We start from the raw sequence: 24,661 nt of genomic DNA on the forward strand, positions 1-24,661 counted from the left end.
CGTGGAATCGCCCGAAAAGGTTGGTAAATCCATTTTGGGCAAACGTATAGCAGCAGACACAGACGCTGACGTAGCTGCAGGCTGCGTTGGCGGTTCCGCCCTACACTTTTGAACCCGTTTGAAGTTGGCTAAAGCTTCAGCATACCAAGTTTCACCTTGTATGCGAGCGTTCTCCTGTACTTCCACATTGTCAGATCCACAAGATGTTTCAACATCATCTTGAGCAGCAGTGAAACGTACCCATTGCTTGTTAAGGAGTTGTAAATAGCTTGATACAGTGTCGACGTCCATGAGAAAAGCTTCGTCTTTGCTTTTTGTCATGTATCTTTTAATAGCATTTAGTGCGGAGTCGCGAGTTTTTACCGAAGAAGACATTATTAGTTTTGCTTTATGGGTCGTTTGTAGATAAACGATATTTTATGTTGATTGCAGAGGGCAAAATAAAGTCACGGCAGATTTGTAAGTAATGCAAAGTAAAAAAAAACTGATAATTCGTAGAGGACAAATCAGAGGACAGCAGAATGTCACAATAACGCATGTATTTCGAACGATTTGCAGAGGTCAAGCCAAAGTCACCTTGAGTTATGAAATTTATGATTCTTGTACGTACGTATGTATGTATGTAGGTGTGAATGTGACCTACACCTTGATTTCCATACAATTGCGCTTATACGAGCGGTTCGAGAATATCCGGACCAGCAAATGTTGCAGAGTTTTCCCAAATGTTGATTGCGAGAAGATTCCTTGTTAGAGTTGATTGTAGAGTTCCAAGTAAAAGTCGCGGTTTACTAATTTACTATTTAATTCAATCTACTTTAATTGTTCAATAGAAACTTTACAATTTTTATGCGAAAATTCTAAGCGGGCGAACGATATATGCAGGCGGTAGAAAAGCTAACGAGCGAAAAACAATTAGCCGAAAAAACACTAATAAACGAAGAAGGAGAATAAGAAATGTCAAATGACGTTTGCTATTAACTCCTTCGTGGTGAATTAACGTTAACCCTTGTAAGTGCGTGAACATTAACTCTTATGTTATACATGCAACCATTATATCTTTAAAGTTAGTATATTCGAACCCAACAACCGCTATAAGTGGACCAAAAGTTGGCTATTGTAATAGACGACTATGAAATTCCCCACAGGGTATATGTACATGTGTATACATATCGAGCCCTAACCGCCAAAATAACGTAAGCGAAGTTTTTTAAAAATCTTCGTTTTGATGCAGAAATGCATCTAGAGCTCCGTGAATATTTCTGCATCAAAAAGAAAGTTTTGAAAAACAATGTCGCTTACGTTATTTTGGCGGTTAGGGCTCGAAATTTAAAAAATTACTCATATGCAGTCTTATTTATACTATACTTAATGCAAAAATGTCGGCTGAAAATCGAAAAAGTTACCGTTTTTTAAATCGGCACTTGCCACGATTTTGAACTTCACGTATTCTAACTCGGGAACACAACCCCAAAATAGTCTAATCGGAAATTCCATCGTTCCAGACCGATTCAGTTGAATCGGGTTAAAGGACACCGTGATTTAAATATATATAGATGGCTACTCAACCAAGATAAATTAAAACGTGTTAGAGAGTTAAACAATTCTGTGGCGAATCTTCGTCGTCAATGATTTTTTTTTTAAGTTTTCCAGCATTTAAAATCATACATGTAAAATTGAAAATAAAAAAATGAACTTGTTCAAAAATATTGTTCCCAACATACCAGCGAAGTCCGATAATATGCCGAAAAGGGGGCTTTACAGTTATTCAAAATGTTCTTAATTTTGTTTATCTATATATAAATGTGAATGTCTGTTTGTTTATTACCTTATAACTTTTGAACCACTACACGGAATCGCCCGAAACTTTGCACACTTATTTGTTTTTACCCCGGGAAGGTTATAGGTATGGTTTTGTTTGCAAATATGGTGTAAATTTTGCGAGGGGCGCATATCTCATAGTCGTAGAATTTTTAATCAGCCATAACTTCGGAACCATAAGTTACATAAAATTGAAATTTGGTATGCAAACATATCAATGGTACGTGCTTATAGTAAGGTTTATATAAATGAGTTTGGAAATGGGGGCGTGGCACATAATGTGGGCGTGGAATTGTGTCAGCCATTACTTCGAAACCACAAGTCACATGACTCCTTTAATTCCTTTTGATATGCCTTTCGAATTTAAAAGACCTCAGTTTGCAATTTGCTTAGCTTTTGCAATGACAATAAATAAGAATGCCTTAAAGTAAAACCCGAAACTTTATTGTAAATAAAATGTATGATAATTGTATTGGAAAATGCATTTATGTTAAGAGATACTTTGAAGTATTAAAAAATGCTGTGAAATCATATTAGAGTTATTATTCGTAGGAAATTAGATAGTAATTCTTCTGTTATATAATTTATTAGAGATATTTTGACCTAAATAAGATCTGCTTCAGTTGAAATCTGGCAGGTATTAAATAGCAAAAAAACTAATTTAAATGTGAATAATTCAGTCGAAACTTTTTTAGAACCTTCTTTTATTTCTATTTAAATGAAAGATTTACAAATATTATTAGAATTAACTTCCACGCCAAAATACCCGTACTTTAGAGATGACAACCGCCATTAATACTTGGACATCCCTTTCGTTGATTGATTCAGCCTGTTTTTGCCACATTCTGCAGAACTGCGTTATTTTTGAAGCCGCGCATTTTTATTTTTTTTTCTAATTTTGATTTCTTATGGGCCCAATAACGCTCGATCGTTTGCAGCTCTGGGCGATTCGGAGGATTGGCCTCTTTTAGTACAATGTTGATTCCATTTTCTGTATAAAACTCTTGCGCTTTTTGCACAATGGCTTGTTGCCAGACCAGGCCAAAACAATACACGCTCTCAGAACAACACACCAGGTGCAACACAACGTTCAGAAATATTCGGATTACTTTTCAAAGTTCTTAGAACATCCTTCTCCGCTATTTTATTTATACTGCCTGATTTTCCGCCAGATTCCGCCTTTCTCTCAATGCTGTTATTTTTCTTGATATTTGACAATACATTTTGAACCGTAGACCTTCCAATTTTCAGCAATTTTACTAACCGACATTGGGAGATGTGTCGATTTTGCATGAAATCGTCCGAAATCAATTTTCTTTGCTGAAGTTCTTTGCTCTCCACATCACTTATTTTTAAAGTTACGCATATGAAAATTAACTGTAATCAAAAACAATGATAGCAAAACCAGCACACTACATAAACGGCTGATCGAGTAGTCCATAACAAAGTTGTGCTGTGTAGAGTGCTGCCAGATTTCAACTGAAGCAGATCTTAAAAACACCTGCAGTGCCAAAAAAAATATTATTGCATTTCATTCCATAACACCCAAGCTATACAGCTGTCCTACCATATGCTGCTATCACGGCTACAGTAAAATTAGAGCAGAGAGTATAACATCTTTACATAAAGTATTTTTCATATTTGTATAAAGACGTGGGGTGAAACCCGCGGGTAAAAGCTAGTAATTAATAAGTATTAAAGTGTTTTCATCTTTTTATGGAAAAAACTCTAAATTAAAAAATGATTTACATATTATTCATTAAAAAACATAAAAACGGAAAAATCCTGAAGTAAATCAAACAAATATTTTTTATCTTGTTTAAAATACGTTCCTTTTAGGTTTGGAACTTTTTTGCGCCCGCTCTATGAAATTCTTTTCCAGATCTATGAAATACATCTGAAAAGTTCTAAAGTTAGACAAAAGTAATTATGCATTATTGTTTGCCTGTAAGTGCATTTGAAACTGCCATAACGTCCACCGCTTTTTTTGCGGTGCACCTTTTCAGGAATATTCGGAAACGACTATCAATTTCTTGATTGAAAATTTCTTTTTCAATTCACAGACTAGATAAAAAAACAAGATAACAAAAAAACACTTTGACTCCATTCTCGCCTAATTTTTTTTGGAGCGCTCCGAAAACACTCATTCGAGTTCCTTTTTACTCCACATTCGGAGTGCTCCGAAAACGCTCTTTCAAGGTGTTGCTGTGGGCGTCCTTTTTTACTCCATATTCAGGGCGCTTAAAGCATTAAGCACTTTCGTGTCCAAAAAATAAGCACTGTACGATAGTTAATAAGGAAATGGTTAATATGTTGACCGAATAAGAAAATGTTTACTATGGCATCGATACTTTCGTTTCTGAATATCCACAGTAGCAAGTAAGATTCGCCACAGAAGTTTTAAACTCTCTAACACCTTTTAATTTTTCTTGATTGAGTTGCCATTTATAATGAAATTTGTCAGCTATAGAAGTGAACTGATTGAAAGTCATAATTTATGTGTTCTGTGAGTACCTTTCTTAACTGAGATGACTAACCTTTTGAAATTTTTCGGAACAGTTAAAGAAAATTTAATTTAAAAGGTAGTACCAAGGCATATCAAACAGGTATTAGAGCAAAAACAACATGTATGTGTATTTTGTTGTTGCTTGTCTTATCTAAAGTGTCAAAAGATGCTCTGTTTGTGAGTAAAAATTAAATTTGGAAAGACTTTCTTTCTTAGTAAATTTTTTAAAGGCCCACTAATCAGCGTTTGTGCTGCGGAGTAATGCTGCATATACATGAGGCGATTTTCTATTCGATTCAACATTTCTCAAGAAAAATCGCTCGTGTAAATTGTGATTCAAACACCGCTTGCCTCAAAGTAGACAGCAAGTCAAAAATCGCCTCATGTAAAGGCATCTTCAGGTGAACGTCCCAAACATTCCTTTTCAATCGCTTGTTTTGTATGGGGAAAAGGTTGCACATGCAAAAAGATTTTGACAATTTATATTTTTTGTGAGAAGAAATTAAAAATATTTGACATTTTAGAGGCCGAATAATAAAAATAAATAAATAAAATAAGGTGCTCTAGTGATACTACCTGTTCAATGTGCCTTGGGTAGTATAAAACATTGTAAAGAAGTACATTTGACTGTACTTCGAAGTACGAAGTACAACGGCTCAAAAAGAAGTACTGTACTTCCGAAAGAAGTAAGGTTGGTCACATTATACATGACTTGTCTCTGATGATTAGTAGATCGCTGGGAATAAGCGCCTTGTCATAGAATAATAAATAGTATAGATTTTTAATGAATAAAATTTATTTGTTGAATTTGTACACTGTTAACATTTTTGTACATTCTGCTTTTAACATTTTCTCATTACTTTCCTACTATTTTTGGTTTTCAGTTTCTGTGCTTCTTTCAGCTATGAAATAGGTGGTCACATTAATCATGGACCGTACTGCATTAGCATGTATACCAGTGTTGATATTTAAGATTTTAAAATTGTATTAATTTAATGACAAAAAGTGTAATTTTTTTAACTTAATTGAACTTTTCATCATTTCCGTGAATGCATTACCTTCATTTTCCGTAACCAAACAAAACCAATTTTACTATTCTAATTTACTAAGTTGCTTAGTAGGTAGTTTAGTTATATGGTGTGACGTGCAAACGCTGCCAAAGACATACGTTATATTGGTGTGACGTGAAAACGCTATGAAAGATATATGTTATATGTACGGTGACCATATTAACCAACGTAAAAAAGGACATTTTTTCAAAATTATTTGGAAAAACGTACATACAACTTGTAGGTATGATACAAGTACCTCAAGCATATCGTAGTTTAGATAAAATTGACCAGTTAATTATATTATTTAATTGTACAAGTTCCCCTTCTCGAAAGGCGCTGTAACCGGATTTTAACCGATTTCCTTTGCTGACAAAATGCGTTTATCATAATTCATACTACACGACGAAGCCAGCGGCGGTTTATTGTTCTTTTTCAGTGGAACTGTAAACTCAGCGTGCAACACGATCCTGGGCACAACTTTCCCTGTGCTTCTGTGAACAATGAATTTTACTCAAAGTATATTCATTTTTCTAAGAAAATGCCTAAATATTTGCTAAATTTTTTCAATTATATAAATTTCCCCCATCAGTATTAGAAATGATTCGTGATTTATAGATTGTACAAAGATTACCGATTTGTGAAGCAAACTGGAGAAAGTTTTCATTTTATTTTATAAGGGAAATTTTCATTTTTTCATATTCTCTGTTTAAAAATTTACCTCTACAAAATCCACAGCCCTTTTAAAGGACAGTTTAGGAAATAAAGGACAAATGGCGTCCATTATTTTGAAAAAAATTATAAAGGACAGGGGGTTAAAATAAAGGACTGTCTTTTAATATAAAGGCCGGATGGTCACCGTAGTTATATGGTATGTCGTGAAAACGTTGCCAGCTGAATAGTTAAATAAAAAAGCGACACAGAGGAAATTATTTAAAGGTTTAGATAGGAGAACCCAACATACGACTGAGCCACAGCCCAGCTATATACCGGATAAATCGGGTGCGTTACAAATGACGCCCAACTTGGGGCCCTTATAAATAAAGGAGGCAGCATGAAATAAGGTCCAATAACGAGAACTCATAGGAATAAAATTATAGTTTAAAAAACTAAAACCTCGCTATTATAATTTCCATCCGTACTGTCATCAAGTATGTAACTTGAGAATAGAAATCGCTGCATCTTTTAGGCGCATCAATATTACATAGTTACATCCCGAGCTAATAAAAAGGAGGTAAAAAAGTGAAGTGAAGTGATTTGGAAAAAAACTTCCTAGCAAAAGTGCAAGAACACCTATAAAAAGATAGAGACACAGGGTAAAGCCTGGAAGTTAAGAACAGTGCAAGTGATAAAACATTCCTTAGCAATAAGATAATTGAAAGACTCGATGATGAGATACGGCAGCGTGTTAAGCGGCCCACAATGGTCCGGATTCTTGAAAACTCGCGCAAATATCGAACATGCGAAAAAATTAATTTTGACACTTGATACTTGATTGAGGGATACCCTACAGGTACCAGATGTGAATGACATTTCAATTAATTTTTTTCCAGCACCCTAAGAAAAAGGTTCTTCTGAGCAGTATATTTCGGCTTTGATTTTTCGTTATTATATTTGAGAAGCTTACGTGGTATTGCGATAAATGGTAGTTTAATGATTTTGTACAGATCAGGGTTGTTGCGAATATTCGCATTCGCAACCGCGGAGCTTCCGCATTAATTTTAACATTGGCATTCGCTTTCGCATTCGCAAAACTCAATGCGGATCTTTTGCGAATGCAAATATGGAAGGGACAGGAAATTACAGTTATTTTTTTTACGAGTTAAACTTGGCCAAATATTTGTTATTCCCGACTAAATGTCCTTTCCGGACGATAATCAAACCGCTTATCCAAATTAAACAAGTTTGGTATCAAATGAAAGAGGACTTAAATAGCTTTACATCTGAAATGTCTAAACGAGCACAGCCACCTATTGAAAAATATTTCAATAAAAAATGTTATTTAATTACCATAGAACAAACCTTGGGTCAGGTATATGAATTTCTTTTGTATTAAATGATATACAAAAAAATATAAATAGAGGTGGTAACCTTCGTTCGTTATTTCTGTTTAAAAGCTATTTAAGTCCTCTTTCACATGATATTAAATTTGGTTAATTTTGATAAGCTGTTTGTTTATTATCCAGAAAAAACTTTTATTTCGGAATAAAAAATATTAGGCCAAGTTTAACTGGTAAAAAATAACTGTTATTTTCGGTCCCCGGAATATTGTGCAAGTGCACTGATATCTGGCCAGTCACAGAAGAAAGGATTAAAAATGAATTACAAAAACTAAAATCGAACAACGCTTTTGACGTAACAGGTTCTCCAAATTCAGAAACAACCAAAAGAATGAGAATGAAGAATTCTTTGGAAAACAACGGTGTTTAAACAACAATCTTGCCATGATACTAGATTGTGAAGATGAAAGTCAGGAGGATACATCCGACATTTGCAGCCCGATGCAATTCTCAAAAAAGAATTATTGCATCCGCAATAAAAAAAAAAACAATAAATATAACTGAAAGTCCTCTCGACTCGTGCAGCGTCAATCGAAAAGAATTTACAATTTTGTCAAGTTTCAAGTTTTTCAAGTTTGTCGCCTCGAGCGAGCAGTTATTTAGTGGCCCTGATTTACGACCATTTAAAAACTTTTTATTGGATACAATGTTCCAATTTTTAAATTCAAGTACTAAAAAAAACATTATTAAAAATTACTAACCTTTACATTTTTTATTTATATTTTTTATTTAATTTACTCACCTAAATTATTTCTTAACAAGTAAAAAAGTCTAAGTTCGGGCGGAGCCGAACATTAAATACCCGGCGCAAGTAATCAATATAGTTTTTCACCTTTCCGAAAACTACCGCTACATGGTAAGCAGGGGTGGGGTTACCCCTATTTCAAACATCTTCGATAGAACGTGCAGTTAGATATAATGAGATAAACTTATATAGATATATGTGAGCGGCATCACGCCCAGTTTCCAAAATTCAATAATAATGTTATTTCTTTTCAAGGGATTGTTTGGGTAAAATTAGCTTCCTTAAATTTCGAAATATCGAAGTTTCAAGCATTTCTGTAATTTACCGTTATGAAAAAGTGGGTGTAATTTTAGTCCGATCTCGATAACTTTCAACGTTTTGTCTTTATGTGGCAACCACAATAATCGTCTCGAGATGGTACACATTGATCGAACGGTTCCCAAGGTATACACATGTAATCATAAGTGGGCGTGGCTACGCCCATTTTCCAAAAATTTTTAATATTCTTATTTTTCGCCTAAAAATGATTGTAAATATCAATTTTGAGTGAATAAGCTTCGGTAGTTACTAAAATATCGCAGTTTTCGTATTTCTGAAAACTACCGTTATTTGTCCGGTGACCATCCGTTCTGTTTTTTGCAGGACCGTACTGTTATTTAAAGGTCTGTCCTGCGTAGTTTTTCAAAACAGAAAACCCCCAAAATGTACTGATTTTTTCCAAGTGTCCTGCCATTTTTCCGCATTTTCTTCGATATCTTAAGATTAGCTTTTCCTTATCGAAATAAAAGCAGTGTCGATAACTAATTGATAACTACATAAGGGTAAGCTGGTGTTGAAGGTTCAACTAGTCAATGCGTTCTAAATATTGTACGGTTATGGACAATGGATGACGAGAAATTGAAGACCAGCATCAAATATATGATAACACTGTTCAAAAATTTTGTGGTATTCGCTTAAGAAAAAAAATATTTTCCAAGCCAATTTTCCTTTCAAACACGTGTTTGAAAAACGTGTTTTTGGTACATTTCGAACCGGTGACAGGTAATAAGGTCAATGGAAATAAGGTCGATTGACTTTATTTCCCACCCTGGTGCGAAATAAAGTCAATTGACATTATTACCTTTTCAAAAGCGAAATAAAGTCAACAAAAATTTGGAAATAAAGTCATTGACGCTATTTCCTCATTCAAATGGAAATAGCGTCAACAATGCTTAAAGTATATCGATTCATAGAAAAAAATGTTGTTCTTACAATAAACATTGCCCCGTAAGTGTTGTTTTTTAATAGATGAAAAAGGTTATTGCCAAATCCTCAGTGTTGTGATATTAATCCACACACAATCATGAACTACCACCATTTGATTTTATTAAAAAATTTAAGTTACGAATATGTAAAAACACGATGCGAAAAACTAAACGCCTGCGCACAGCTGGAATACGAGAAATATTTGAAGAAAGAGTGTAGAAATGATCCATAGCTTGCAAAACATGTTTCGTTTCCACAAAAATAAAGCGAACATTATTAAATTGAAGAAACAGTACATGTCCAAAAACCCCGGAGGAACACTGAAAGAATTCTGTGTTTTAAATTAGCATATTTTGAACGAATTCGGAATGTCTAAGGTGGAAAATAAACCAACTTTTCTATAAGGAAACAATTATAGAAAAAGAATTTTCTTACACTGTATTCATGTCTCCGTCACCAATTTGTGACGACATCATTTAAAAGCACCTAAGGAGAATGACGACACTATTTATTAGATGGCAGATTCAACGAGCCAATGTGCCAAAATGCGGGTATAAACAATTATTGATTATTTAATATCGGAACCGAGATCATATAAGTTAATTGATTGGTTTTCACACACTTTTGAAACACAAATTAAATGCTTTTTTATTGCAGATAAGTTGTTGCCCCAAAACACAGCAGAAATCTTCCAATCAGGGCTGGCAACTATCCTTAGTTATGAGGTGCCATATTGAGGATAAAAAAGTGCCAAAGTGTGCCAACCAGAAAAATAAAAGTGCCAAAAAAGGTGTCATTCCCTTTTAATCATTCACATTTAGCAATAAAATAAAGCTACATTTTCCAAACAAAAGTGCAATCATAAAATAAGATAAACCAGTTGAATAGCCTTTATAAATTAGAAAATTTTAGTTAAGAAAAAGAAGTGCACGCAAAGGATGTCACAAAAATGTATTGAAATGTTATTTTTTTACAAAAGTGCCATTTTGGCACTTTGTGCCAAATTGAAAAATTGAGTGTCATTTAAAGTAAAATAGGGACAAATGGCCGTGAGCCAAGTTGGCATCCCTGCTTCCAATAACTTACAAATATAAAAATGTGAAATATCGAGGGCTTGAATTTATTAATACCCTAAATTTGCACAAAAACTAATTTGTGATTTTAGAAACCATCTGGGACTTATTACCTGTCGTTATATAAGGTAGCATTAATATCGTTGATGACAGTTAAAGCTTAGGTGGATTTTTATATCAGAATTTCATCTTTGTGAAAAGTGTGCAGATAGAGGGTATTTTATTGAATATAAGCCCTCGATGTTTAAAATATATACAAATTTTATTTCAAGGTATACAAAAAATAAATCTACCTGCATTACAGCACGGAGGGAGACGGGGAAGGGGGGCCGGGGTGGCCGCGGCGTAGCGTGATGTGGTGTGCGCGCCGTTCGCGAGGGGTACGCGGAGCGCGCGGTGTGGCGCGCTGACGCGGGCCGCCGGGAAGCTAAGCAAATTTAATGTTTGAAAGCGAAATGATGTCAGTGGATTTTATTTCGTTTTTAAAAAGGTAATAATGTCAATTGACTTTATTTCGCACCAGGGTGGGAAATAAAGTCAATTGACCTTATTTCCGTTGATCTTATTACCTGTCACCTTCGAACCTATTCGTCAATATCTCATGAAAAAATTATGTAATCAACATAAGCGACCTACGGACTGTACAAAAATATATTACTTTGCCGATTTTGATGAAAATTATTAGTGTTACAAGCGACCAAAATCGAAAAATTGAAATTTCAATCATTTTCTTTTTACAGTAAATGAAAATCTGATGAGAAATGTAGATGTTACGGAACACAATCTCCACAAAAAATATATATTTTCCAAAGAGCCAATCAATACCTTTCGAACTGTTGGTCGTTTCATGAGATATTGAGGAATAATTGAAAAAGTACTAAAAATACGTTTTTCGAACAAATCTCGAAAACACTTCTAAGTTTGCCTAAAAAATTTACTTTAAAGAGGTTCATATTTCGTGTAAAGTAATATGTAATATGCCTTTTATAATTTTGTAAATATTCATTACTAAAAGATTAATACCAATGAAGCAAACGTGATTTATGTTTAAAGTTTAAAATTGGATTAATAATTAAGAAATATACGCTCTTCGTTATTTGAATAGCGCATCCTTTTCATACTTAGTACGTACAGTTTTTCTTTTGTTTGTTTAATATTCATTAACTTTTTAAAAAAATTAAAGCCTATTCTACGTCTACATCCAATTTAAAAAATTTTTGAAAATTAAAAAAAAAAGAAACATAGGTGCGACATTGGCTTTTTGTTGACGGTGCTGCGCATTTTCTTCCATATAAAAATTTTGTCAAGCATACTTTGTATGGTAGAAAATCAAAAAAAGGGTGCGCTATTCAAATGACGAGGAATGTATATATGTAGTATATTTTTGTTATTTTTATACTACGCAATTATATGTAGGTAAATTTTTTGAAAAATTGTCCTGCATTTTCAAAATATATTTATGATCACCGTAGTTATATGGGAGGTAGGCGCGGTTATTGTCCGATTTTGCCTATTTTCAACACCATCCGTCTACGCTCAAAAGAAGTGCACGTACAAAGTTTCGTTAAGATATCTCAATTTGTACTCGAGTTATCGTGTGCACAGACGGACGGACGGAGAGACAGTCACCGCTTAATCGATTTCTCTTTTCATTCTGATCATTTATGTATACATTTGTCTATATCTATTTCGATTCCTTTTGCCTGTTACAAACAACCGTTATGTGAACAAAGTTATAATACCCTTGTGCACAAGTGCGTTCGGGTATAAAAATACTTGACATCCGCATTCGCATCCGCATCCGCGGATGTTAGCGTTCAAACATCCGCATCCGCGGATGTCTAAAATTCCACATTCGCAACATCCCTGGTACAGATTACTACATGTTACTACTGAATTCTAATTGTCGAAGTACATATTTTAAGAAAATAATTTTTATATTGAGGGGCTTGCTTCGGTCTGCATTTAATAAGTCTTCAAATCTTCGCCTTTTCCCCTCGTTTTTTTTATATATAGATTTATCGTGAACTTTGATGGAGTGCATCTTTTTTTTGCACAGTTTTGCACACTAAATCTGTGCATTGAGGGTAAAAATGGACTTATTTAAAGTATATGGACGTAGGTTTTGTTTACATTCATTTGCCTTCCCATTCGCAAATTGTAATTTACGTGACCGCTATAGTACGTCAAACATATGAAGAATAATGTTTTAACACTATTGAGAGCTATGATTTTTTTTAAGTAGATTTCAGTACTACTGATAGGTTTACATAATTTTTATCTAAACCTTGAAGGACGTACAGTGGTCCAGAATGGTAAAAACACATAAGCGCATGCGGTCAAAAAGCAAGTTTGTAAAAACATAAATTTTCATTCTTGTTACGTGTAGAGGAACCAGAAGTGAAGTGACATTTCAATAATTATTCCAGAACTCAAAAAAAAAATAATGGGGCTAGGTAAAGCAATATACTGTTATTTAATTTTTTTTTCGTAAAGAAAAGAAAACTTTTGTAATACTGCAGTAACATATCAATTCAATGTTTTGTAAAACAGAGTAGCGAGTTACTGGCGGATTTAATTGCCAAAAACGTGTTTCTTGCTGCTTGTTTCGATCGCTGTGTGATACGGTTTCAAAACGCTATTTTCCCAATTTTTTGTATGTTTCTTTGCTGGAAAACTTTGGCAATCTAATAGGTTTCACATTACTGAGAGAAATAATTTATTTTAATATGGATTCGATCTCTGCCGGTAATTATTTTAAAATAAAAATTTTAAGTATTTTAAAAATATTTTACATCAATTTAATTTTTTAGAACATACCAATCGCGTTTTGGGACGACGTTTCCTGGTAGAAAGCTCAGAACCAGAAGATTCTGACAACTCGGAAGCCTTGTGACAAATTTATCATTTAAAATTTTTGAAGTGTGAAGAATTAAATCGACTGAAAAATATATATGTACATTAGACTGCATCAACAAAAAAAGTTGCGGTTTTTCCGCCAGGATTACAAAATCTATTATATTTTAAGACGTCCACCAAAATATTTCGGAAAATATTAAGATTTAAGTGAGCTGGACCGATTTGAAAATACCTCCAAAAATGGAGTTTTTTATGAATAAAAATAGTTTCTTAAAGAACTTTTTGAAAAAAGTCCCGTCAGACGACAAAACAGATTAAGCTTAAAAAATCTGCATAAAAATATTTAAAAAATTTTTCAACGGAATCGTTACTAAAAACTTGAATAATTGGGCCAAAACTATTCTGATTTAGACTTATGGGATCTCAGTAGAAAGGTATTTTCACACTGTTTTTATTTCTGTGAAGAAAAGAAGTTCAACTTTTGAATGACGTTCGTTCATCCTACCTTTCTCTTTCATCCTTTGAATGAGTTTATTAGCAAATAAATAAAAAGAGGGAGAAAATACCTTTCCAATGACACCTCTTAAGTCTAAATCGGGAGAGTTTAGGTTCAGTTATTCAAGTTTTTCTTATACCAATCTTTGAAAAAAGTTAAAAAACAGCATCAAAAATCTCATCATTACGATTCCGTTCACAGTTTTTTTAATATTTTTATGCAAATTTTTTAAGCTTAAACCGTTTTGTCATTTGAGGGAGTTTTTTCAAAAAAAAATCTTTTAGAAACTATTTTTATTCATAAAAAAATACATTTTTGGAGGTATTTTCAAATCGGTCCAGCTCACTTAAATCTTAATATTTTTCCCAAATATTTTTGTGGACGTCTTAAAATATAATAGATTTTATAATTCCAATGGAAAAATAGTTCTGATATTTTTTTTGTATGGGGAGTGATGCAGTCTAATGTACATACATACATACATATTAGATCTCATGGTGATTTCGTTTCTACCAAAAAATGTTGCCCTTGCCCGTCGCAAAATGTGTTTGATGTTACACTGAACATTTGAGAAGGCATGTTTTTGCTTTCTTGTCCTTGTCCAGCTCACGCATTTCATCATATTATGGTTTTAAGCAACCATATGTCAGGGCAACCATCTCGCCTGACAAAGCCTCAAATGGCAGAAAAGGTTCCTTTTTTGCCTTACAAGAGTGTGGCATTTGAAGAATGAACACAAAATTTTCTGACCCTTTGCCTTTAATTTAGAATCGAACACAAAAAGAGAAAGAGGCAATCAAAAGGCGACATTTTTTGTTAGAAATGAAATCACCATTAGAAAATTATTTTGTGCTTATTTCTTTCAAACCGTAAAAATTTGCCATCTGATGACAAAATTAAGAATGACTGAATGTTTCTATGTGCGTTGGATAAAAAATGGAAAACAACTACAATAGAAAATTTAATTTCATGAATAATTTTATTGAGTAAACTTGTGGTTTTAAAGTGTAAATACTACTTTTTGAATTGTATTGACATACTGCCAAAATTGACCCTAAATATTGTCTAAACAAACAAGTAATTTAACAATCGACAGCAAAAAGATTGTTAAGAATTGTGTTATGATTAATGAAAAAATAAATAAAATTGAAAATCGGCCACGAAATAACGAATATAGAGCGTCTTATAATGCGGACCACTGTGAGGGCCAGAGAGCCACTTATGGACTATGTACTGGCGCTACAAGGGCCAATGCGTCATTCCGACTGTACGGCGGCGAGCTCCAGCTATACCAGCTATATATACAACAAACTGAGTTCGACACTCCTGGAGAGTTGGTAAGTCTGGCCGAAGACTACGAGTATATTGTAGCAGAGGACGAGTCGCAACGAGCATTGCTCCGCGCAATAACCCCGATACAAAATGAAGAGCGCAAGTACACTTTCCGCGAGGAGCAGCGGAAAGAGAGGTATTCGATACCAACGAGACGGCACAATGGAGGCGATTATGCACCGCCGACGGGACAACAACGTAAAACAGAAGAATCTAGCCGAGTAAATCCACGAACGGCGTGTAGACGGTGCGGCGAAGACGGTGCGGCGAAGACGGAAATTTCGCCTACGAATGTCGCAACAATATCCAGCAATTCTGTTATACGTGTGGTCGGCGGAACATTCGCACATCAGACTGTTGCCGCGGAGGCAGGGAAACGGCCAAGGACCCCATTCGCGACGAGCAAGCGGAAGAGCGAGTAATCGCCAAAGCAACAGTTGATGGCAGAGCAGTAATAGCGTCGTTTGATACGGGAGCAACAAGAAGTTTTGTAAGCGTTGCAGACCCCAAGTACATAGACTCACGGCCTTCACAATTTATGTTTAATTATATTGTTGAATTTTTTATTATTACATATACATACATGCGTGTATGCATGCCGAACTAAATTGTATTTATATACATACATACCTGAAGTTGAAATACATATATACATATAGTGAAGGCTCCCGTAGACGGACGCTCTAATAAGCGGACACATTCTTGGGAACGAACAAGTCGATCGTGCAAACGCTTATTGGAACGGCTAAGCAACGATTGTGAAAACTAAGTTCCTTAGTAGGTAGTTTAGTTATATGGTGTGACGTGAAAACGATTTGAAAGACATACGTTACATTGATGTGACGTGAAAACGCTACCAAGTAGAATTTATATGGTATGTCGTGACATCGCTGCCAGCTGAATAGTTAAATAAATAAGCGACACAGTAGGAAATTATTCGCGTTCTTATTTAAAGGTTTAGAAAGGGGAACCCAACCGGATAAACCGGGTTCGTTACACACTAGATAGGTCAGGTTATGCTAATGAAAATAAATCACATAAAATAAGATCACTATCGATAAAATGGAAATCCACAATAGAATTTTTTAATTTCAACGCATGAAATTTATATATATTTTTTACGAATTGCTCAATTACTTTAATTTCAGCAGGTAAATTGCATTTCCAAAGATTTTTTCAAAATAAATAGCGGTGAGGGATATTTCACCCGCCGGTGATAAAAAATCGCAATCACCACAACGCACAACACTTATATTAGTATTCACAAAATTACAATTCACAATTTCGTTTTGTAGCAATATGAAATATAGGTATGTCCATTTACTTAAATGTAAACGGATTAAGAATTAAAGTGCTAGCAGAGATTTGAGCGTTTAATACAAAAAGTAGTTTTGATGGTGAAATTGTACTTAAAATCGGCTAATTGTACTTTTATACTTTTTAAAAATAATTGTACTGAAAAACGTACAATTATGCTTAAAATATCAATGCTGGTGCGCTCCTACAAGTGCGCTTTCACATTTGTTAGAATTTATATATTAAATAATGAAATATATTATCTAAGCAAAATACATATAAATGGTATTCACCAAATTGAGCAAGTGGCCTGGACAAGAATCGTTGCTTGAGCTAGTCTGCTCTTTTGCTATACTGCCAGGCCACTTGCTAACTTTGGTGAATACCACGGTACAACACAATAACGCCCATGGGTTTTATTTCCTAAAAAAAATAAATAAAGCCCGCGGGCGTTATTGCCTTTTCGAATAAGAAATTAAGCCCGCGGGCCTATTGCCTTTTGCCGGTGGGCATTATTTCCCTTTCGATATATATTTATTGTGGCTCTTGTCTCCATTTTAGAATATGTACATCCAAAAACCCCCTGTTCTAAATAAAAACTAACTAATATGAACATTGAATTAAATATTTGTTTTCCTTTATTATACGAACAAATTGAAATTAACAAATTTCAATGCACATATTTAATACATATGTATGTATGTATGTACATGCGTATAAAAGTTAAATAATTCAAATTTTCAACAAAAAAATAGGAATATGAAAAAGTAAAAAGTTAAATAAATACTTTCGTCGATTGTCGAATTATTTTACGGCAAATTGGACACAAAATGCTTGTATTATCATTTAGAATAGTACGTCTACTGGGCTATGCAAAGCAATCTGTGCAAAGTTTAAAATGAATGGCGGATTTTCTTCCGGTTGGCGGGCGGTATGTGTCTTGATATCACAGTCGCCTTCTCAGTTAAAACAACCCGTGCGTCATCCACATCACTACAGTATTTCTGCGGGGTGGGTACACAAACAACCCAAACTCCTCATCGTACATTCATATAGAGCATTTAAATAATGTAAGTATATAAACAAATCAATTTTCCGGTGTAATGGCGAGGGGGGCAGGGGGGGGGGGCGAAACAAGCCTGTTGGCGTTCAACCGCGGCGGTCCGCGTTGGCGCCATCAGGCGACGCGACGCCACCACTGAAAACCCTAAGACGCTGAGAACAAATATGCGCATGCCATTAAAGGCTAAAAAAACAGTAACAATTAACCTTTAATTTACAATAATTCACTTATCAGTTATTGGCAAAAATACCGTTCAATTTTATGCGTATACTGCAGAAGGGAATTTAACGCAGAACTACACTGTATGCAAAAATAGAAAGCAATTCGTTTAAAATACGTGTCATTTTATGCAAATGTATGACTATATACATAATTGGAATGGTTCAGTAAAATAAAGCCAGAGAAAATACTGCTCACAGGCTTTATTTCCTTTTTTATGAAATAAATCAAGCAGGCGTTATTTCCTTTCCTTTGGGAAATAAAGCCCGCGGCTATTATTGCTCTTTCGCAAAGGAAATAAAGCCCGCGGGCTTTATTGCCTTTTATTGGTGACCGCTATTTCCCCTTCGAAATGGAAATAACGCCCATGGCCTTTATTTCGCTTTTTTGGGAAATAAAGGCCATGTGCGTTATTTCTCCGGGCCTTATTGCACTCCACCGAATACCACTATTATCAGCCCTGATCTGCAATCCGAGTCGGAATCGCATCGGAATCGGAATTCAATTCCGTCTCGGAATTTAAATGATGTTCCACAATCCGATCGGAACTTTTGTTTCGAAGTTAATAACGAATCCGATTGTAGAAATAAATTAACAAACCTCCAACTTGTTAATTGCGTTCTGAAGTGTCAAAATTCATTTGAAGAAATTAAAAAGTGAAAACTAAACTGAGTTCAATGGTTTTATTGGCTGTTTGCTCAATAATGAGCAGCAAACAAATGAAAAAGTGAGAAACAATTTTGCGCGATCGCAGCAATCCAATATACATAATTACCGGACTCTGCGTAAGTAGTATGCAAACAACTGTATTCTCTTTTGCTATTTCAAAGTAGGGATGTTGCGAATGTGGAATTTCAGACATCCGCGGATGCGAATATCGAACAGCTAACATCCGCTGTGCGGATGCGAATGCGGATGTCAGGTATATTTAAGAAGCAATTGGAATCTAGCATAATGGCGAGATCAATGTTTAAACAGCGCTTACAAGCCAAACCAGATGTGTCAGGTTTTTCTAAAGCTTTTAAAAAAAAATCTTCATTCTCATTCCTTTGGCTGTTTCAAAATTTGGGAAATCTGTAACTTTATCAGCGTTTTTCGATTTTAGTTTTTGTTATTCATTTTTAATACTTTCTCTGCGACTGGTTTGAAAAATGTGTGCTTATAGCGTATATGTAGGTGGATATGGAAAATAATAATTTATTAAAATAATAATTTATTTTCCAGGAATGAAAATTTTGAACAAAATTGTGTTTTCAAAGTCGTGGCTGCCAGCCGAATCGGATCAGAATATTGTTATTTTTTTAATAAAAGCACCCCGTTTTTTATTAGCATTTAAATCTCAGATAGTTACGTAATTCTTATCTAATTAAATGCTTTTTAATTATTTGAGCACCGATTCTCTTTATAGCCAGACATTGATAATTTCGCAAAGAATGGGCAGTTTTACCACAGAAGTTTTTAGCCAAGGATCCAATGTATATCCCTATAAAAAAAATATTGCCCAACAAGTAAACAAAATTTCTGTTTTTAGAATTTTTGCTAAAAATAAATTCCCCAAAGAGCCCCATTTGAAATTATACGAAACGAATATATGTAACATCAAAAGCAAATCACGAAAATTTGGTTAATAATTACAGTGCACACTTTCTTCTTTTGTGTCCAGTAGTTTTTTAAGATTGGTTCAAAAAAAATCTTAATAAAGAAAGAAACCAACGCAGGTATTTAAAGGAAAAATATATCATTAAAATTACTATGTTCTCTTTGACGTACGTCAAAGGTCAAGTAGAAGTGGGAACCCATTGATAGCTCGGTTATGTAGCATAGGAAATAATAGTGGGATTCATGAAACCTCGCAAAGTTGTTGCAAATGTCGCATTTGTCGCATAATTTGCCTCCTTGCGACACAGCATTGCCATAGTATTTGAGGTGGCAATCATTGCAAAGTCAAAGTCGCGAAACACACGCTTTTTTATTGTCTTCAAATACTTCAAAAAAGTACATCAGTTAAATCTGCTTCGAAATATAATTGTAAAAATTTTTATTTTTCTCTAACGCGCGGCATTTTTTTTTAATTTTACATTTGCAATCCGGAGTTGCGATAGGTCGTTCATACAACTTTGTTCGCAACATTGCCATTTCGCCAAAAATGCCACTTTGCGACGTCTTATGAATCGCACTAATATGTTTAAAAACATTTTTATCAAAGTTGATAAATATGACATTTGATCACTTTTGTTACACAAATACTCCCACGACCACAGGCAAAAATATTGGCTAAAATTTGTAAGTTTCTTTGCCATATAGGTATACGTTTTATCGGTGTACTTGCACAACATTCGCATTCGCAAAAGCTCCGCATTGATTATTGCGAATGTGAAAGCGAATGCGAATGTTAAAATTAATGCGGAAGCTCCGCGGTTGCAAATGCGAATTCGAATATTCGCAACAACCCTGTTTCAAAGTATAATTTTATATTTTACAGCTCTCTTGCACTCCTCAAGATTTTGGGTGACTTGCAGCCTTATGTACGCAAACAGTTCCATTCCTGGGAGCAAAGCGAATGGACCAACATCGCTTTGGGAAGGAGCACCGTACCATTGCCGACGTTACCGACACAATGTTATGCGCATGGAGTTAGTGATGTTGGTAACGATGTTTAACTGGGGATTAAGTATCGAGATGGTGATCGCCATTCGTGGTTATTGGGCGATGCCGGATATGCTCTGGAACCTTTTCTGTTGACACCGTATATAAATTCATAGCCACGGTCTATAAAACACGCATTTCAATCAAAATAATTAATAACGAGTTTTGTAATTAAACAATAAACAATTTACGCAAAAAATAACGTTTTAAGACTTCTTACTATTTTCAATTCGATTCCAACTCAAGCTGTCGCAGTTTAATTTGTTTTTATTTTATTTTTTTTTTCGTTATATTAATTGTCAATTTTAATTCGTTTACTTACATTTTTCGTTGTTCGCTAAATATTAAAATTTTCCTTTGATCATTTACATTTATATTTTTGTTTTTAGTTTTGTTCTTTTTCTATTCCACTGGCTTTTGCTTGATCGGAATATTTCCGATAAAAAATTTCCGATACTCGGAATGCAGAACATCAAATTTCCCATAGAATTCCGATTAGAAGTGGATCGAAATGTAAAACAAGGCGAAATCGGAAATAATAACCGATTATCGGAATGCAGATCACCAACAATCGGAAACAAATCCGATACCGGTTCGAAAACCGGGCCTCCTCAAAAACTCCAGGCCCGGGTAAAACACCCCCGACTCACCCCTTCCCACCCCCTCCTCCCTGATTGTGGATAGCTCTGTATAATGTGCAAGGGTCTGACATTTTTATTAATACAACCGTTCCTTTGTTTTTTTAATTCTTTATATGTAAATATGTATGTATGTATGAACACATGGTGAAATTATACCAGGTGAAGTAATACAAGCGAGGAGAAAGAATTTTTATTGATTTGATCTATTTCGAAAACTTAAAAATTTTAACATTTTTTATAAGATAGCCGAATCTGTTTTATTACTTCACCTGCTTATTTCACCATGGTATGTATGTACACTAGGGTGGTCCAAAAATGCATGAGAAAAAGTAAAGTCGAAATTTTAATGCCGCCACCTCCTAGGATTGTTCTATATCGAAAAAATATAACCATTTTTTCTTTGTTTTGCAATATAAAAAAATTTTGGAGTGCCCAAAACGCTCAACGTTTTCCATATATTTTATGTGGGGAAAAAACACTTTTCGTAGAAATGGTGTAGAATTTTTGAAAATCAATATTTTTCGATCGGAAAACTGTTTCTCTTCAAGAGATTCCCAGTAATAATATCTAATTGTCTCTTTTTCCATTTTTCCATAGCAACTATATTTTATAGGTCCGCCAAAAACCAGAAAATGCAATGGGGGGACCAAGGCATTTAAACAGGTAATAGCATTAGAGCAAACCCAACCCTGCCATGTAGTTTATTGTTGCTTGAGAAACCTAGAATGTCAAAACAGAAAGAAATGTAAACACATGTAGACCAATCAAAAGCAAGCAAAAATGATGATAACACCGTGCAACAAAAACCAAAAATTTTTAAAACACACGAAAAAATCAATATATTCACAAATCTAAGAACCAAATATGGTATTACTGCGTTTTTAATTTTTCTCTCTGACGTCAATTAAAAGGAAAAATTCTGTAGAATTGAAAAAAAAATTAATTTTTGGTGCACCAGGACGAATAAGTGTTGAAAATGTCCTTTTAAAGCTTTAAAAAATATATGTCAAGGACTAATATGTTAACTAGCACATCCTTGAATTTCGTCCTTATAACTTTATTAGATTTAGATAAAAAAAAGTTTTACACTTTTCCTTATAATATCTTGATAGTAACAAAATATACTACATAAATGAAGATACTGGAATCATTACACTTGGTACAGCACTCGGCTGGGCATTTTTTTTAAGAGATTGAGTCATAGGTAAAAAAGTAATTTCTCCGTTTTTCGAAGTTAGCCTCCCAAATCGAGATATGGGCCTTCGAAGTTCGAAATAGGTAAACAAATACTTTTTTTATTATTATATGTAGATAGCCCAAAAACTAAGAATATGGACGTAGTCCGCCTTTTGTTCTTATTTAAATGGTATATAACTTTTTTAGTGCAAGCTTATATTACAGGTGCTATGAGGGCTCAAAGGTCGGGTCTTCGAAAAGTTAATTCGTATCGTTGTAAACATGATTAAACCCCCATTTTTCTGATATACATGTTTGTATACTGAGTATGTAAAAATTTGAGAAAAAACATTTAAAATGAAAAAATACCTCTTTTTTATAAAAAAATATTTTAAATAAAAAAATTACTAGCCGATTTTAAAAAAATGTATATCGTGTTAAACGCAATCAAACCTTCGTTCTTCTGATACTTCGTATATAAAAATTTCAGAAAAAACCCTTAAAAGGAAAAAAATACCTTTTTTTGCAAAAAAAATTACAAAAAAATTAACCGATTTTTTTTAATTTTTTATCGTTGTAAACTTCGTATATAAAAATTTGAGAAAAAGCACTTAAAAGAAAAAATACCTTTTTTAAAAAAAAAAATATTTTAAATAAAAAAATTACAAACCGATTTTGAAAAAATTGGTATCGTTGTAAAGGATACCACAAAACTTATACTTTCTTAAACCCTAAATTTTCTAATTATATACACAAAAAAAAATTGAATCGAAAACATTTTGCCCTCTATATAAACCAGTTAGTTATAAATTAATCATTGACATATATTTTTTCTAAAATAAATATTGGAAATTTCCAATAAAAAATCTTTAGTGTTTAAAAATGGTTAAATAAATAATTCGATATTAATATTGGAAGTATCCTGAAGAAAGCTACAGTTTTCGTATCGAAAAATATTGATTTCCAAGAATTGTATTCCATTTGTACGAAAAGTTTTTTTCCGCATATAAAATACATGGAAAACTTTGAGCGCTTCTAGCACGCCCTAAATATTTTTTGATTTGAAAATAAAACATATAGGGGTATATTTTTTTCGGTGTAGAACAATCCTAGGGGTTGGCGGCATTGAAATTCCGACTTTACTGTTTCGGACCGACCTAATGCACACAAGTATATGATGTTGCTACTGGCAAATGTCAAATAAAGGTATCGAAACAAATGTCATTACTTTCAGTTTTTTTAATATACTTTGCTATATAAATGCATGTATTAACCATAATAAATATTTTAAAACTGCTTCAGGGCCGCTGCAATGACTTTACGTACCGTTTTACTGTCGCTTCAAGCTTTACTAGCTGCTGCAGAGCCGGATGATCCACAGGACGCAGTGGTCGCTTATCAATATAAAGACAAATATCAGCTGTTTCTAATGACAGCTAAGCATTGGACAAATGTCTACGCTGGAGGTAACTAATATTGTTTGTTGAAAACTTATATGTGAGGTTTCACAACATTTGTCTCTTTTAAAGGTCCACACAATTTTACTGAGTGTGATACAAAAATTCAACGCTTGAAAGATATGGGAATTGATGAACATGACGCGCGGGCTGTTTTGTCAAAAGAAAATTGGGATTTGGAAAAAGCGACCGAGAGCTTATTTAGTTAGCTTCTTTTTTAACTAAGAATTTTCTGAGAAATAAGAAATTGTCAAAAATATTGTTTAGCGAAGTTTGATATTTATTTAAAAAATAATTACCCATATGATTGAAAAATCCGGCTTTATTATTACTCAAACAGGTGGAATAAGACCAAAATTAATACGTGGCCAGAGCCGCATTTAGAACCAATAGTTGGTGAGGCCCTCAATTTCTTTTTAATTATTAAAATCTTGGCAAAATATTCGTATAATTGTTTTACTATGTTTATTATAAGTTTATAATTCTGCTTACTCACAAGTACTTTTAACTTTCTTAACTTAGAGAAATTTTACGAGATTTTTTGTTAACAAAAATATTCTGATCTCAGCTAAAAACCAAATCTTTCATCAACGGCTTCGTATGCAGATCTATGCGATGAGTTGATCGATAACAGGGAGAAAAGATTCTGTACGAAAATTTTCTTTCTGTGATAATGTTACTGAAAGCGATTTTCCATGATCAATACGTTTTAGTGGTACATTATGAGATCGAATAAGTAAATACATATCGTTATTATAGTAAGGAACGGGTGTAACTCATATCGTCGCTTAAATACAAAAAGCCGTTACTAACTAAAAATCCCAAATTCACTTTTTGATCGATTTTGAGGAACTTCATCGAAGTGTAGGTCCCCACACCGTTTTATGCAATAAAAAATTTTATATCTCATACCTTGCTGTCTAAGCAGTGGAAAATACAAAAAGTTCTTCCACAAAATTTGAAAAAAAGAACGGCGGCTG

At 33.9% G+C, this 24,661-nt stretch overlaps 1 protein-coding gene across 3 annotated transcripts in view; it reads left to right on the plus strand.

Annotated features, from left to right (window-relative positions):
• Nucleotides 1-23,996, plus strand: part of LOC118749213 (ubiquitin-conjugating enzyme E2-22 kDa) — a 250,815-nt gene extending 226,819 nt beyond the window's left edge. For all 3 annotated transcript variants that reach the window (XM_036484001.1, XM_036483999.1, XM_036484000.1), the window contains exons 5-6: nt 23,527-23,690; nt 23,754-23,996. In XM_036484001.1, coding sequence (XP_036339894.1) covers nt 23,527-23,690; nt 23,754-23,890 — 301 coding nt within the window. In that variant the 3' untranslated portion in view covers nt 23,891-23,996. The remainder of the gene's footprint in view (nt 1-23,526; nt 23,691-23,753) is intronic.
• The last annotated feature ends 665 nt before the right edge of the window (nt 23,997-24,661 follow it).

Source organism: Rhagoletis pomonella, unplaced genomic scaffold, assembly GCF_013731165.1.
Source record: "Rhagoletis pomonella isolate Grant_MI unplaced genomic scaffold, Rhpom_1.0 Rhpom_scaffold_00014, whole genome shotgun sequence".
Taxonomy (NCBI): domain Eukaryota; kingdom Metazoa; phylum Arthropoda; class Insecta; order Diptera; family Tephritidae; genus Rhagoletis; species Rhagoletis pomonella.